The sequence below is a fragment of the Schistocerca cancellata genome, chromosome 10 (assembly GCF_023864275.1).
Source record: "Schistocerca cancellata isolate TAMUIC-IGC-003103 chromosome 10, iqSchCanc2.1, whole genome shotgun sequence".
Classification (NCBI taxonomy): Eukaryota; Metazoa; Arthropoda; class Insecta; order Orthoptera; family Acrididae; genus Schistocerca; species Schistocerca cancellata.
The window spans coordinates 130,855,374-130,869,810 of NC_064635.1; the positions used below are offsets into that span (position 1 = coordinate 130,855,374).

The 14,437-nt window shown below is 37.1% G+C and overlaps 2 protein-coding genes across 2 annotated transcripts in view; one reads left to right on the forward strand and one right to left on the reverse strand.

Moving 5' to 3' along the window:
• Positions 1 to 14,437, forward strand: part of LOC126106355 (basic proline-rich protein-like) — a 109,596-nt gene that overhangs the window by 73,644 nt on the left and 21,515 nt on the right. The window contains exon 6 of the mRNA XM_049912607.1: positions 5,092 to 5,223. Within this exon, the coding sequence (XP_049768564.1) occupies positions 5,092 to 5,223 (132 nt within the window). The remainder of the gene's footprint in view (positions 1 to 5,091; positions 5,224 to 14,437) is intronic.
• LOC126106356 (speckle-type POZ protein-like) overlaps positions 1 to 14,437 on the reverse strand; it is a 497,553-nt gene that overhangs the window by 14,479 nt on the left and 468,637 nt on the right. The window lies entirely within an intron of this gene.

Below are 14,437 nucleotides of genomic sequence, written 5' to 3' on the forward strand. Positions count from 1 at the left end.
CCCACTCATGTACCCCTGATGACTGCACAACTCAAAGCTTTACGCCTCGTCTGGGCCCATCAACATCGAGATTGGACTGTTGGTGACTGGAAACATCTTGCCTGGTCAGATGAGTCTCATTTTACATTGTATCGAGTGGATGGATGTGGACATGTACGGGTATGGAGACAGCCTCATGAATCCATGACCCTGTATGTCAGCAGGGAATTGTTCAAGCTGGTGGAAGCTCTGTAATGGTGTGGGGTATGTTCAGTTGGAGTGATATGAGACCCCTGATATGTCTAGATATGACTTTGACAGTGACATGCACATAAGATCCTGTTTGATCACCTGCATCCATTCATGTCCATTGTGCATTCCGGCAGACTACGGCTATTCCAGCAGTTCACTGTGACACCTCACGCATCCAAAATTGCTACAGAGTGGCTCTAGGAACATTCTTCTTAGTTTAAACACCTCTGCTGGCCACCAAATTCCCCAGACGTTAACATTATTGAGCATATCTGGGATGCCTTGCAATGTGCTGTCCAGAAGAGATCTCCACCCCCTCATACTCTTACAGATTTATAGACGTTATGTTGCGACACTTCTGCATGCACATGGAGGCACTACATAGTATTAGACGGGTGTACCAGTTTCTTTGGTTCTTCAGTGTAATTCAGCTATGTGCTGAGGATGAGCAGAGGTGAAAAAGTAGCTACAGTTTATGAATGTGAATTATTGTAAGAGGATTATGCAACTGAGTATCAGAATAACCAGAAAAAGAAATTTAAGGACAATGCAGAATATTGAGTAAAGGAATTGCTGTGTGTGTGCTCTCTGACTGTTGACTTTTTTCTGTTTAAAAGAGTTAAAACAATATAAATGATGGGGTTGCGCGATCTACACTGTATTAACATTTTGTATTCTGTATTTGGAAAAAAGTCTATCCATATCTTAAATGAAATGTTCAACATACTTCTGCATCCAATAGTGAGTTAACAGTGTGACTAAATTAATCGTGTATTTTATTGCTCTGATAAAATTATACACACATTCTTGACGCAATACAACATTTGTATTGTAATTGTAAGAAAAGGCAGTTTTTGCTTGTTCATTTATGAAGGAGAATTGAATTGTATTTTTAGCGTGAGCCCCTGCACCATATCCATATTTGAAGTCCCACTGTACACATGCATTTTTGTTTAACTTGTTAACTTTCTGGATACAGTACCCTTTTTCTGGAAACCAGTATTGAGGCATTTAATATTCAGGCCAGAAACAAGTACAGAAGACAGCGGTTGGATTGGATTAGATTAGATACACTTTAAGTGAAATGATCTTCACATATGTAGAATAAGGAAAAAGAGAAAATTTGAAACAAATATTTATTTCTTAGTAATAAAAAACTTGTCACAAAGCATATAAATGTATAATACAATGTGTTGCATTTGATATTTGTGGAACATGGTGAATGAAAGTGATACATTTGTCCCCTCTGTCTGTTTAACGCTCTGCCACAGTGCCATCATATATCAGGTATTTCAAGACCAAGAACACAAAATTAATTTAATTATAGCTCATGCAAAATAAATAAGGGCACTTCTTATAATGAAGGGAAGTAGAGTTCAGATTGAAAGTGTAACACCTTGATACGACTTCTATAAACCCCTCTGTGATCCATTCACAGCCACTTTAATTTAGCTGTCCTTCCTAAAAGTTTGTAACCTGCCACCCACTACATTGTGCTGATTCTCAATTTAAATGGTTTTCTTTATGATAGTTTGACATGGGTAATAGTTGGTTAACAGAGACAACAAATCTGACCGTGTTGTCGAAAATCAAAATGAGTCTCTTTTCTTTACGTATATTAAAATCATCAGTTGTTCACTGTAAAGAAAAGGGTTGCTTTTGAAAGCACAATAGTTCGTACTGTTTACTTTGTTTATTGAGTGCATTAAGTAAGACAATTCCTAACAACAGATAAGTATGTATATGCTCAGATTAACAGTTGAACTTAGATCCGCTTTCATGCTGAAGTTTGCCATTTCTGTATTGTTTTTTCATTTTAAACTATCACACTAACTGTTCACCGTAGCCTTAACACTTCTTGAATTAATAATGTAGCTCCAACAAGCAATACTGACTTAGAATGATGATACTAATTTGTTGACTGATTGCATGTGTAATTACACACAACCTCTGCAGATAAACTCTTTTAATCAGTTTGCCATCCATTTGACAGAGATTTTCCAAAATTATATTTTATCAACATCCACAAACTTCATATTTTTTGCTACAACTCAACTGGCATACAATTGTTCCACATGAAACCTCAATACCGGCCATCACCTCATGTAGGAGGTGCTTGAATGGTCTTCTGGCATTGTTGATCAAAAAAACCTCCAGGAGAATGCTTTCTGCCTAAAAAGGCATGCTCAGCACTGTATGTTCCAGAGAAGCAGTGGTGCATGTGACTGTCATACCACTATTGATAGTAATACCCCTTACAACTTACATTCCTAACCTTAATAATTATCATTGAGAGTAAAAAAAAAAAATTAAAAAAAAACACTAGTCATAATAACTCATACCTAGAAGTAGCCTGCAGTGGCTGCTTTTGCCTTTTAATATACAATTTGACTGGATCCACATTCGCGAAGACTCACATTCATGATGGGATTTACAGAAGACAATGTGTGAATGAATGATTGAATGAATGAATGAATGAACTGCCAAGGCGGCATGTGAGAGAGTGAAATATAGGTTCTCTCATCAGTAACATTCATCTTTTATGTAACTGCCAGTTAGAAGCCTGTTCCTCAGCCCATGGCTGTAACTGCATGCTATTGTTTCATTGTCATTTGTTAAAATTTTCAAAAGGCATTGAGAAACAGCTTTTAGGTATTTTTTAGAAAGTTATTTTGAACACGAAACTGTATGATTGATCTTTTATTGTAACTTGTTTTGACACACATTGATTATCTCTGTGGCATTAGAATATACGTTAGTGCATGAATATATTTACAGAATACATATGTATATGTATTTACTTCAATGATGACACATTAAATGTGTATCATGTAATTTTACGGTTCCACCGCGCGGTCTGAGGCACATTGCCACAGTTTGCGTGGCTCGCCCCATTGGAGGCTCGGGTCCTCCCTCGAGCGTGTGTGTGTGTGTGTGTGTGTGTGTGTGTGGTCCTTAGCTTAAGCTAGTTTAAGTTAGATTAAGTAGTGTGTAAGCCCAGGGAGCAATGACCTCAGCAGTTTGGTCCCGTAGGAACTTACCACAACCATTCCGTTTTGTGGTTCCATACACATTATAGCTAAGATTTCATGTGTTCCTCTGTTAAAGACCGAAATAAACATTACATAGTAATGAAAAAGACATTAAAGTAATAAATCTGCTGAAAAGGAGAGACCACGATCTGGAGGCAAACCTCTGTGTTGTTGACTGTTCTTGAATACAACCATACACATTGTTAGATGCCCACTTGGAGTGAATGGAATAAGAATATACAAATACTCATCTTGCATGCCCAAGACTGCTTGACAGTACATCACAGATGTATAATAGTTAAAGTATTATGAAGATGATCAATGTAGATTGAAACTGGTGGCAATAAAAGACCATTCATACAATTGCTCATTCAAAATGATGTTTTTACTGTGACACTTGTCCATGTAGTGTATGAAAGAAAGAAATATTACCAAAAACTGTAGATGCTTGTCACTGACACTGCTTGTATGGCAACAGTGCTCTTGATTCATGCAGCATGAAGCAAACTTATTTATTAATGGAGTTATGACTGACAATTCCTTACATTATTTATAGGTTTTTCTCGATTGAGGTGTAGAGCAAGGATGTTACAATCTGGGAAGAATCCAGAACAGGTGGATCTGGATCATTTCCTTTCTTTCTCTTACAGTCACAACTTTGCTTGATTGCATTTGTAATGAATTAAGCTTCAGTAGCGAAAAAAAGTTACAGAATGTTCAGAGGCTTTTGTGGATAATTAAATAATAAGGGAGAGGTGATTGTGCAGAGAAGATGCTAGACATTTCTTAATGTTCGTATGGTTGTTTTGTTATTGGAAATGGTAGCTACTAACTTTCCTTGCTTATTTCCTTTTAAATTTCCTAACAGTAAACTTTCTTAGGTAAATAATTACACATGACTAAAATTTCTAAAATGAGGGGTTACTTGCAAGAACTATATCAAATTTGTTTAACTCTTACTGATAAATTTTTGAAGTGCATATTTGTCAGCATACATAAGCTTATTATTCTGAAGTTTCTACCTCTCCATAAAAATGATTAACATTTGTTATGTGGAATACACTGATGGTTACATTTCTAATTCTAAGACATATATTTAAGAATATGTGTGAAGGACTGTCTTATAAATTTAACTTGTCATGACGAATATTTTGTTGAGTTATTATTTTTCCTGCTTTTTATATAGGATGTAATAACACTTAATTCCTCAATTAAGAAACTAAATATCCAGTATTTCATATGTTGGAAACTTTTATCTCTCAAATAAGTTGAAGATAATACATGGTGCTGAATTACTTTACTTCAAGTGCTTATTTCACTATGGGTACTGCATCTGAACATGATATCTCTTTTTGGAATCAGTGTTGCTTATTTTGTAACTCTTGCTGTTTTAGGAACTAGAGTGACATGCTTTTTTTCATTGGGAGTGTTATGTAGTAAATTGATGTCCATGTAGTTTCCTCATTTTTGTTTTGTGACCTTTTATAGAACTGTTATGATAGTTTTTGCACGCAATGTCTTACAAATAATTTGTGGTGTGAATTATGCCAGAGATCATGTGTCATTATTCACATGTAATAAAAGTGATGTTTTATAATCAATTCCATATTATTGTATTCTCAGTTTTCAAAATGTTTCATATTTTTAAAAAAATGTTTTCCAGATTCAATAGACTCAATGTTTCAGCCTTAATGATACGATTTGGAATAACTTTGTAGACTCACTGTTTCCAGTTAATTAATTCTGCCTTTAGTAATTTTACACACAACATTGCTATATTGGAGTTGGTTGGAAGCACACAATGAAGCAGTTGTATTTTCTATTTCAGTTTGGCTCCCCATTTCAAGCGAAGCAACATTATTCATCGAGAAAGCATGTTCTGAAAGTTCAGAAGCTGACAAAAAGGACACCGGACTGTGGCGAACCAGATGCCAAGCGGCCACGCCCAGAACGGAGACAGGTCTGTGCGCCTACATACTGGTAGGGAACAGCTGATACTTGCTAGGGAACAACTTGCAATTGCTGTGGAACATGCGACCAATGATTGTAAAAGGAAAACCTACATTGGAGCCTGTGCATGAATGTCTTGTATGCATTTGGCAATTCATGCGGTGTGGTATTTAATGAAGGTTGTAGTGGATCCAATTAGCGCAATATTCCATCTGGTACAACACCAAGCCTGCAAGACATCCTTTGAGTGCTTGCAACCATGGACAATCAGTTGGATGGCCCAAAGCTATTGTAGCCAAAGTAATTGGTATGCCTAAAAGTGTCATCTCATGGTTAGAAAAGGCCACTGAAGGTGGAAATGCTATTTGTAAGCAAACTGGTGATCATAGATGGATCACCATACTGCAAGAGAACCGATATATGCAATCCTAGTGACACCGAGGGACAGATATCTCATTGGGTTGTATTCTGGGAAACCTGTTAAATGCATCCCATTTCAACCACAGCATTGTCAAGAGATAGTTCATTAGTGTAGGGAGCATGTCGGGTGGGTTCAGCAACAGTGGTCCAGAGTGATGTTCGCCAATGACTGCCACTTCACCATCGCAAATGATTATGATCACATCTGTTCAGGGGTGCAGTAGGTCCTGACTTCCTGCTTATGAATGACAGTGTCTGCCCACACGGGATTAGTGAGGTGCTGGAAACACTAGAAAGGAATGTACGGAATAACCTGTTTACTGCGTGAACCTGAACACTATAGATCATGCCTGGGATGCTATTGGCAGACATGTTCCTCAGCGATCACCCCCTCCCCAGACTATACAAGAACTGAAAATTGCCTTGAGAGAGGAGTGGGACAATATCCCCCAAGGACTCCTCAACAGTTTGGTAACTAGCATGAATATCAGATGCAAAATGGGAATCACTGTTCAAGGAGGGCATATTCCTATCTGAGAGTCCCTTTATATTGAGTCTTATCTGGATCAAACAGGAACATTATGCATGACTATTATCACATTTTCTCATGTGGTGAAATCTATATAAATGTATCACTCCATCTCAATTACTTGTGCACTGTGTTTCATGTCCTTCATCAGTGTCTGTGATTATTCCTTCCCAACGAAGTCTCTGTTTCTTAGCAGTTGTCAAGCAGTGTACTAGTAGTATTGATTTGGCAATGTGTGTACTCCAATTAATAATAAGAGTGAATTTAGGATGAAATCAGCTGCAGTTTACAACCACAGTATTAGAAGTAACAATAATTTCCCTACAGACTATGCATACTGTTGTTTTATACTCTGGTGCAAAAATTTCATAGATTTTTACCAATGGACATCAGGCAAGAAATTGAAAATGCTCAGATTTTCAAAAATGAAGTAGAACAATACCTCACCAGTCATTCTTCATAAAATTTATCAAAATAATGGACTTAAAGTCACAGAGAATTTACATCCCTAACATTTATTCACATTACATAGATTTTTCACTTCATCAGTATACTGACAGCTGTTACTGTTCTTTATATGTGACATAAGAGTTTCCTTTGAAGGATTGGATAAAAACATCTCCTGAGCAGTGTAGGTATTTTTATGTCATAATATACAAGTTTGTTGTTTCTTTGGTTTATAGGCTGGTTTGAGACAGCTCTCCACAATAGCCTTTTCATCTCCATGTAACTACTGCAACCTACTTCCATTCGAACCTGCTTACTTTATTTGTACCTTGGTATCCCTCCTTCACTCTCCCATTACCAAATCAGCAATTCTTTGCTGCATCAGGATGTGTCCTGTCAACCTGTCCTGTCTTTGTCAGATTTAGCCAAAAATGTCTTTCTTCCCCCCCTGTTTAAATCTGTACATCTTCAATACCTAATGGATCTGCCCATCTAATTTTTAGCATTTCTTTTTGTCCACATTACACTACCATACAAGGGTACACAATTCCAGAAAATAGTTCCAAACACGTAAAATATATATTAGCCAGCGGAAAAATGCTCCTATCAGAGCACAGAAATGTGAATATGTTGCTGTTTATTTAAAAGTCTCTGACTGAAAAGTGGGGTACTTGCTGCGTCATTCTACCTTCCACAGCACCTTTAAAAAAGTTTCCAAAACTTTTGGCATTATCGTCTTTGATAGATATTTTACTTCACAATCCCTACTGGAAATTCTAGCAAGAAAAGGCATTGCAGGTTCAGGAACAATTATGAAATCTTGAGCACCACTGGAAGTACATCTCACACCAGATAAAATTTTAAGCAGGATGCGCAGGGCTCTCTGATGAGTTCGTAAGGCAAGACAATGTATTGTGTATGATAAAGTGGTATGACAAGAAATCCGTTTTGCTTGCATACCCAAAACTTGGACACTTTGTGAGAAAGTTTTGTCATGGCTGGCTCTCCCAAGGATCTCGATACTTCTGACCAAATGCCATCTACTCCAGGGATCGTGTTTTGACAGGTCTTTCAGTACTCTGTTAAATTCTTCACACCATATTGTATCTCCTATTTCGTCTTCACCTTTATACTCTTCTGTTACTCTAATATTGTCCGCAAGTTGTTTCCTTTGCATAAAACCTAATATACATAACTGGTGTTGGGTCACGCGGAAATTGAATGTCTGCTGGAACAAATGGATCTTGATGGCTGATAGAGGACACTGTCACCGTGGCACTGCACACATCTAGTGAGTGCGCCACCGTCTCACATCGTGAATACACCAGCCAGGAACGTCCCTTGCGGCTGGTATAAATACTGCCATTTCTCGACCACTCTGTCAGTCGTGTACCCCATCTGACAGCATTCATTACTATCTCCACTATACTACTGACTGCTCGCTGGTGACTTCACTTGATATTGGTTTTCCACTCTGGTCTCGATTTGGATTGTGGCTCGTACTTGATCTGTCAACAGCATTGTTTCAAAAGTTTGTTGCACTTTATTGTAGCCCAGATTGCTGTTGCCTTGCTCTTGTTGTGTTGGGTCCACGTTCGTGTGCCCCGTTGCTCAGCTCTGGTGTGGGTTTGAGTCCCAACCCCAGACAGTCTTCCCCCCCTTGCGTGGTCATTGTTTCTCACCCTTTCTATGTCGTGTGCACTGGTATCCAGCAACTTGCGGATACAGCACCTTTGACCTTCCAGATTTTTTGTATTTTCTGCTTTCATCAATTAAATTAAATATTTCCTGAGTTATCCAAGGATTCTTACAAGGCCTTGTCTTTTACCTATTTCAAACTGTGCTGTCTTCAAGATTTCATGTCTCTTAAGTTACCCATTCATCTTTTGTTTCATTCCACTTCCCTGTTTGTCAGTCATTGCCTAAAGCTCCCTCCAAAATGCTCAACGATCTTTGGTTCTTTCAACTTGTCCATGTCCTGTCTCCTTAATTTCTTATGTTTCTGCAATCTTTCAGTTGATAACCAGTAAATTATAGTCAGACCACATCTGCCCTTGGATATTTTGCAGTTTAAAGTCTGGTTTCAAAATCTATCTTCCAGTCTCTCCCGGTTTCTTTTCTGTACTCAACCTTCATAGATGGTTCTCAGATAAAGAGCAATGATTCTACCATGTAGCTTCCTCTTTCATTCCTTGTCCCTGTAGATCTCCTCCTATTATTGAACTCCAGTCACCCATCATAATTAAATTTTCATGTCTCTGAACTGTCTGAGTAATTTCCTTTATTTCATCTTACAGCTTTCAAACTCTTCATCATCTACCAAGTAGACTACGTGGGTTACTGTGGTGGGTATTCGCTTCATTTTACCCATATCTGCAGTTTCTCATTTATTATTAGACCCACTCCCACATTACCTCTATTTGATCCTGTACTACTCACCTGACTAAAACTCTTGTTCTTCTTGCCACCACACTATATCTGACTTTCCCATTTAAATTATCTAACCTACATACTCAATTAAATATCTAAAATTCCCTGCTCTGACCCATAGGACCCCAGTTTTGTTTTTCCTCGTGACAATATCCTCATAAGTAGTCCCCTTCCATGGATCCAAATGATTGACTATTTTACCTCCGGAATATTTGATCTGAGTGTGTGGATGCCATCACTATTAAGCCATGCTTTAGAACTGCATGCCTTCAGGGAGGGAGACATGTAGTTTCCCCTGCTTTCAGCCATTTGCAGCGCAAGCACATCAAGGCCATATTAGGTAATTTTGCAAGGCCAGATCAGTCAATTGTCTAGTCTGTTACCCCTGCAGCTACTGTGAAGGCTTATAGGAACCACGAGTTAGTCTGGCCCCTCCACAGATACCCTTCTGTTGTGGATGTATCTACAGTATGGCTTTTGTATCATTGAAGCACATAAGCCACCCCACTTTGCCAGGGTTCACATTTTATGGGGAGCCTATAAAGTAATTTAGAAGCAATTCTCATTGTAACCAGTTTTAGTAGATTAGCACTAGTCATACTTGCTGGTGATTAAGCCAGGAAAGTTTGCTTCCACCTATTAATGTATAACTTCACTTAGTCCACATGTCAGAAGGACGACTCAGTTGATGGTGGAATTTTCAGATCAGAGTTTGTGTGAATGAATTAATGATTGAGTGAAAATAATGAAGTAGCATTACGTGAGAACTTAATCTCTTGAGGTGCAGATGTATTTTACCAACATATTAATAATGAAATTCTCAGAACTGTGTTAGATCATTACAAACGACATATTAACCGTTGTACTGCCAAGATTTTTTTGTTTCACTGAGTTCCATTGTAATTTACACTTGATGTATTTTAATGATCTAACATAATAATATACATTACAACTGTTTAATGTAACAGTCATCATTGTATTTTTGTAAATGTTACATTCAAGAATTAAAAAAAAAAAAATCCCCAGTGATATTCAGTGTGATAAACAATGAATAAATTTTAATACAGTATGTTGTAAATATAAAACTGAAGAAAACAGTATTGGATACAAATGAGTTACAGGGAGAAAGTCATATATTTCAAAAATAGGTGCTCTGAAAACAAGAGATATGTATTTCCATTGTGCATATTTTGAAAATAGTAACTTTGAAAACAAGGGAGATACATATTTCCAGTGTGCATATAGGTTCATATTGACCCCAGTGGTACTCAGTGCAAAAATTATGAATAAATTTTAATTTGTTGTAAATATGAAAGTGAACAAATCATCTTTGGATACAGTGGACTCAGAGTGAGAAAATAATACATTTTGAAAATAATATTTTTGAAAACAAGGATATGTGCATTTGCAGTGTGCTTGTGGGGCCCAGTGTTACGAGGAGGATTAAAGAGGTGGACATTAGGTTTGAATAGATAGATATTGCTGGACTTACAAAGAGTTCTTCCTTGACATACAGGGATGAGTAAGCTTGCTTATATTTCTTCTAAAATGAATTTATTGTATATTTTAGCAAGATCTTTAACTTATTTTTGTTTTGTTGTGTAAATGTAAGTTGTTACTTGCACAGTATGAAAGTCATTAGTAATAAAATGTAAAGGAAATGTAACATTTATAATTTAAGCTTAAGAAAAATATATCAAAAATATGTAACACTAAACACAACACTACAGATCATTAACTCTTTCCCAAAATAGTGTCTAATGCACCTCTGAAAAACAGTTTTTATGCATAGAGAAAAATATGCTTCACAAGTTTGACACATTTTTTTTATTTTTTTCTGCAACCACTGTCCTCACAATGCACCCTCCCCCCCCCCCCCCCTCCCCCCCATTCATTCATCGTGACTGGAAGATTGTGTTTCCTCCTCTTTGGTGGTGTACAATCATCATTACTTCTCTTCCATTTTCATTTGTCATTGTCTCTGTTATCTGTGTCAAGGGAAGTATCATAATCTTTTTCTACGAATTCCTATGCCAAAGTTATCTTTTCAGGCTCATTTAGTTTAATCGTGTTCACAATATATTGCACAAAGATGTTTGCAGTTACTAATCAAGAGAATGAAAAATAGTTCTTACAGTCCACCTTTTTGTTTGAGCGTTGACCCTGTAATAGCTGATCATGTTGTCAGCAAGGTTTATGCCTCCCATGTTGAAATTGTATTTCTTGTCACCTGAATCTAAATTAAATTATTTATTTTATTTTTAACTATTTATTCTCAGGCTGTACACTTAGTTTTGTAGATGCAAGCAGAATGGACTTCAGGTCGTACCATTTTATCACGCACAGTACATTGTCTTGCCATATAGACTGAAGAGCCCCCTGGGCATTTTGCTTAAAACTGTATCTGCTGTGAGGTGTGTTTCTGGTACACTGGACTCGCATTCGGGAGGACGACGGTTCAATCCCGCGTCCAGCCATCCTGATTTAGGTTTTCCGTGATTTGCCTAGATCACTTCAGGCAAATGCCGGGATGGTTCCTTTGAAAGGGCACGGCCGATTTCCTTCCCTAATCCGAGCTTGTGCTCCGTCTCTAATGACCTCATTGTCGACGGGACGTTAAACACTAATTTCCTCCTCCTCCTCCTCCTCCTCCTGTGTTTCTGGTGGTGTTCAACATTTCATAATTGTTGCTGAACATGCATTGCCCTTTCCTTCTAGGGTTTCCAGCAGACAGTAAAATAAAATACTTATCAAAGAAGATAAGTGACTGTTTAAAATTGTCTAAGTGCTGCGGACACTCGAACACCCAGATTATTTTCATCTGTAGAACTAGGAAATGTTCTTTGCCCAGGTACACCTACAAATCCATAACAAATCCTACAGGAGAAGCGAAAACAAATTTCTTTAATCCCTAATGATTGGGCTTGCCTTGAGCAAACTGCTTAACAGTGCAGATGCCTGTAAACAAAATAATCTGTTTTCCAATGGCCAAGGTGGCTTCTTGTGGTAGTTTTATACATCCGTCTTTCACTTTGTCCATTAAGGATCTAAATTTCCAACGTTTATTTTCCTCTTCTTCTGAGGCGCTGTGGTCATCGACTACTTTTTCATTACTTTAAATAACAAAATATCTATTTTGTATAAACTGGTTGGCTCTAGCTTGCACCTGTGCTGATTTTTTTCAAGTACGTTGTTATTCTTGAGTATTAAAGACAATACATTAGTTTGATGACTCTTAAAACACATACATTTCATTCACAGTCAATTGCAATGACTTGCCAGTAATTTCAGCTTAGCTCATGTTAGTAAATAAGTCTTTTCCTTCCATCGTCAGCATCAAAATATTGTGAAAAATAGTCCCATTCTACCCACATGTCCCATACATGGAATGTATCCTTTCACTGCAGGAGAAGGGATACTGGTGCCAGCAAATGTGAAATCAATTAAAAACCTATTACAGCAAAAGCTGCCAATAATGCCCAATAAACAAATCTATTTCTGCAATTTTGTTAAAGACATGATTGGAGACTGTGACTGTTACACGAAATAAATTGTTGATGATGTACAGCAACTAGCCACAAATTGATTTTAGTTTGCTTTACTGAAAAACTACTGTTACTGGTTTTAAATTTTTACAACTCATCATCACAAGTTTTTTTTTTTCACCAAAGCAAACTATACATTGGTTTCTTGCGAGCTGCTCTAGGGTGAACAGTTATTCAGTCACAAATGTGTAATCAAAATGATTGCCCTGCAGATTTGTAATTGAATGCAACTGAGATGCAGTGCCCACCTGGCACGTTTGTTTTTGCAGTTTTGTTTCAGTGAAATGCATTCTCAAGGATGTTTGTATTTTCACAGTCAGAAACAATGGACTGCATTGTTAACCACTTTTGTTCAGTCACAAAATGAGTTTTCAATGTGCACAACATGTTTTGATTTACGACATATGAAACCAAATACATGGTTTACAAAGTACACGAGTGTCAAAGACGCTGCAATCCAATGATACCAAGATAAGGCATATTTTTTAGGAAATGAAGCATAAGTTACTGTTATGTTACATTGAAAAATTGTTTAATTTAAAACTTAGTGCATTAAATGCAGACAGAAATGATAATAATTTTTTAAATTACAGCATTACAGTCTTATTTTATGTAACATTTTAGGTACAGATGTGGTCAAGAAGCATGTGAAATCCTTATGTTATATTTGAACGTTGATGATTATTGTTGTTGTTGTTGTTGTTGTTGTTGTTGTTGTTGTTGTCGTCTTCAGTCCTGAGACTGGTTTGATGCAGCTCTCCATGCTACTCTATCCTGTGCAAGCTTCTTCATCTCCCAGTACTTACTGCAACCTACATCCTTCTGAATCTGCTTAGTGTATTCGTCTCTTGGTCTCCCTCTATGATTTTTACCCTCTGCGCTGCCCTCCAATGCTAAATTTGTGATCCCTTGATGCCTCAGAACATGTTCTACCAACCGGTCCCTTCTTCTTGTCTAGTTGCACCACAAACTCCTCTTCTCCCCAATTCTATTCAATACCTCCTCATTAGTTATGTGATACACCCATCTAATCTTCAGTATTCTTCTGTAGCACCACATTTCGAAAGCTTCTATTCTCTTCTTGTCCAAACTATTTATCGTCCATGTTTCACTTCCATATGTGGCTTCACTCCATACAAATACTTTCGGAAATGACTTCCTGACACATAAATCTATACTCGATGTTAACAAATTTCTCTTCTTCAGAAACGCTTTCCTTGCCATTGCCAGTCTACATTTTATATCCTCTGTACTTCGACCATCATCAGTTATTTTGCTCCCCAAATAGCAAAACTCCTTTACTACTTTAACTGTTTCATTTCCTAATCTAATTCCCTCAGCATCACCCGACTTAATTCGACTACATTCCATTATCCTCATTTTGCTTTTGTTGAAGTTCATCTTATATCCTCCTTTCAAGACACTGATGATTATATGACATTAAAATTTATTAGTATTTAGTGCCATAAATAATATTTCCTATTGTAGGAACATACAAAATGATTAGTTACTTGATCTGTAGATAAGTGTACAAATAGTGTTTATATTGGAGCATAGAAAGTACTTTCTGGAAGTTTTTCAGGAAATTAGTGTTGGCCAATTCAGTCTGCTCATTAAGGATATTATCAGGCAAAGTGTTTTTGTGTGTGTGTGTATTTCTATTTTCTCTAACACATTTCTGTTAAATGCAATAGTTACATGTTACTTTCAGTGTTTAGTTACTGTATGGTTTTCTTCTGCAATGTGGGTTGCATTTATTGATTTGTCATAACACATAAAAAGGATATATAGAGAAAACACAATTTTCCATAGCAACAACATTACTGAAATAAAGTCTGACCCCACAAGGAAAT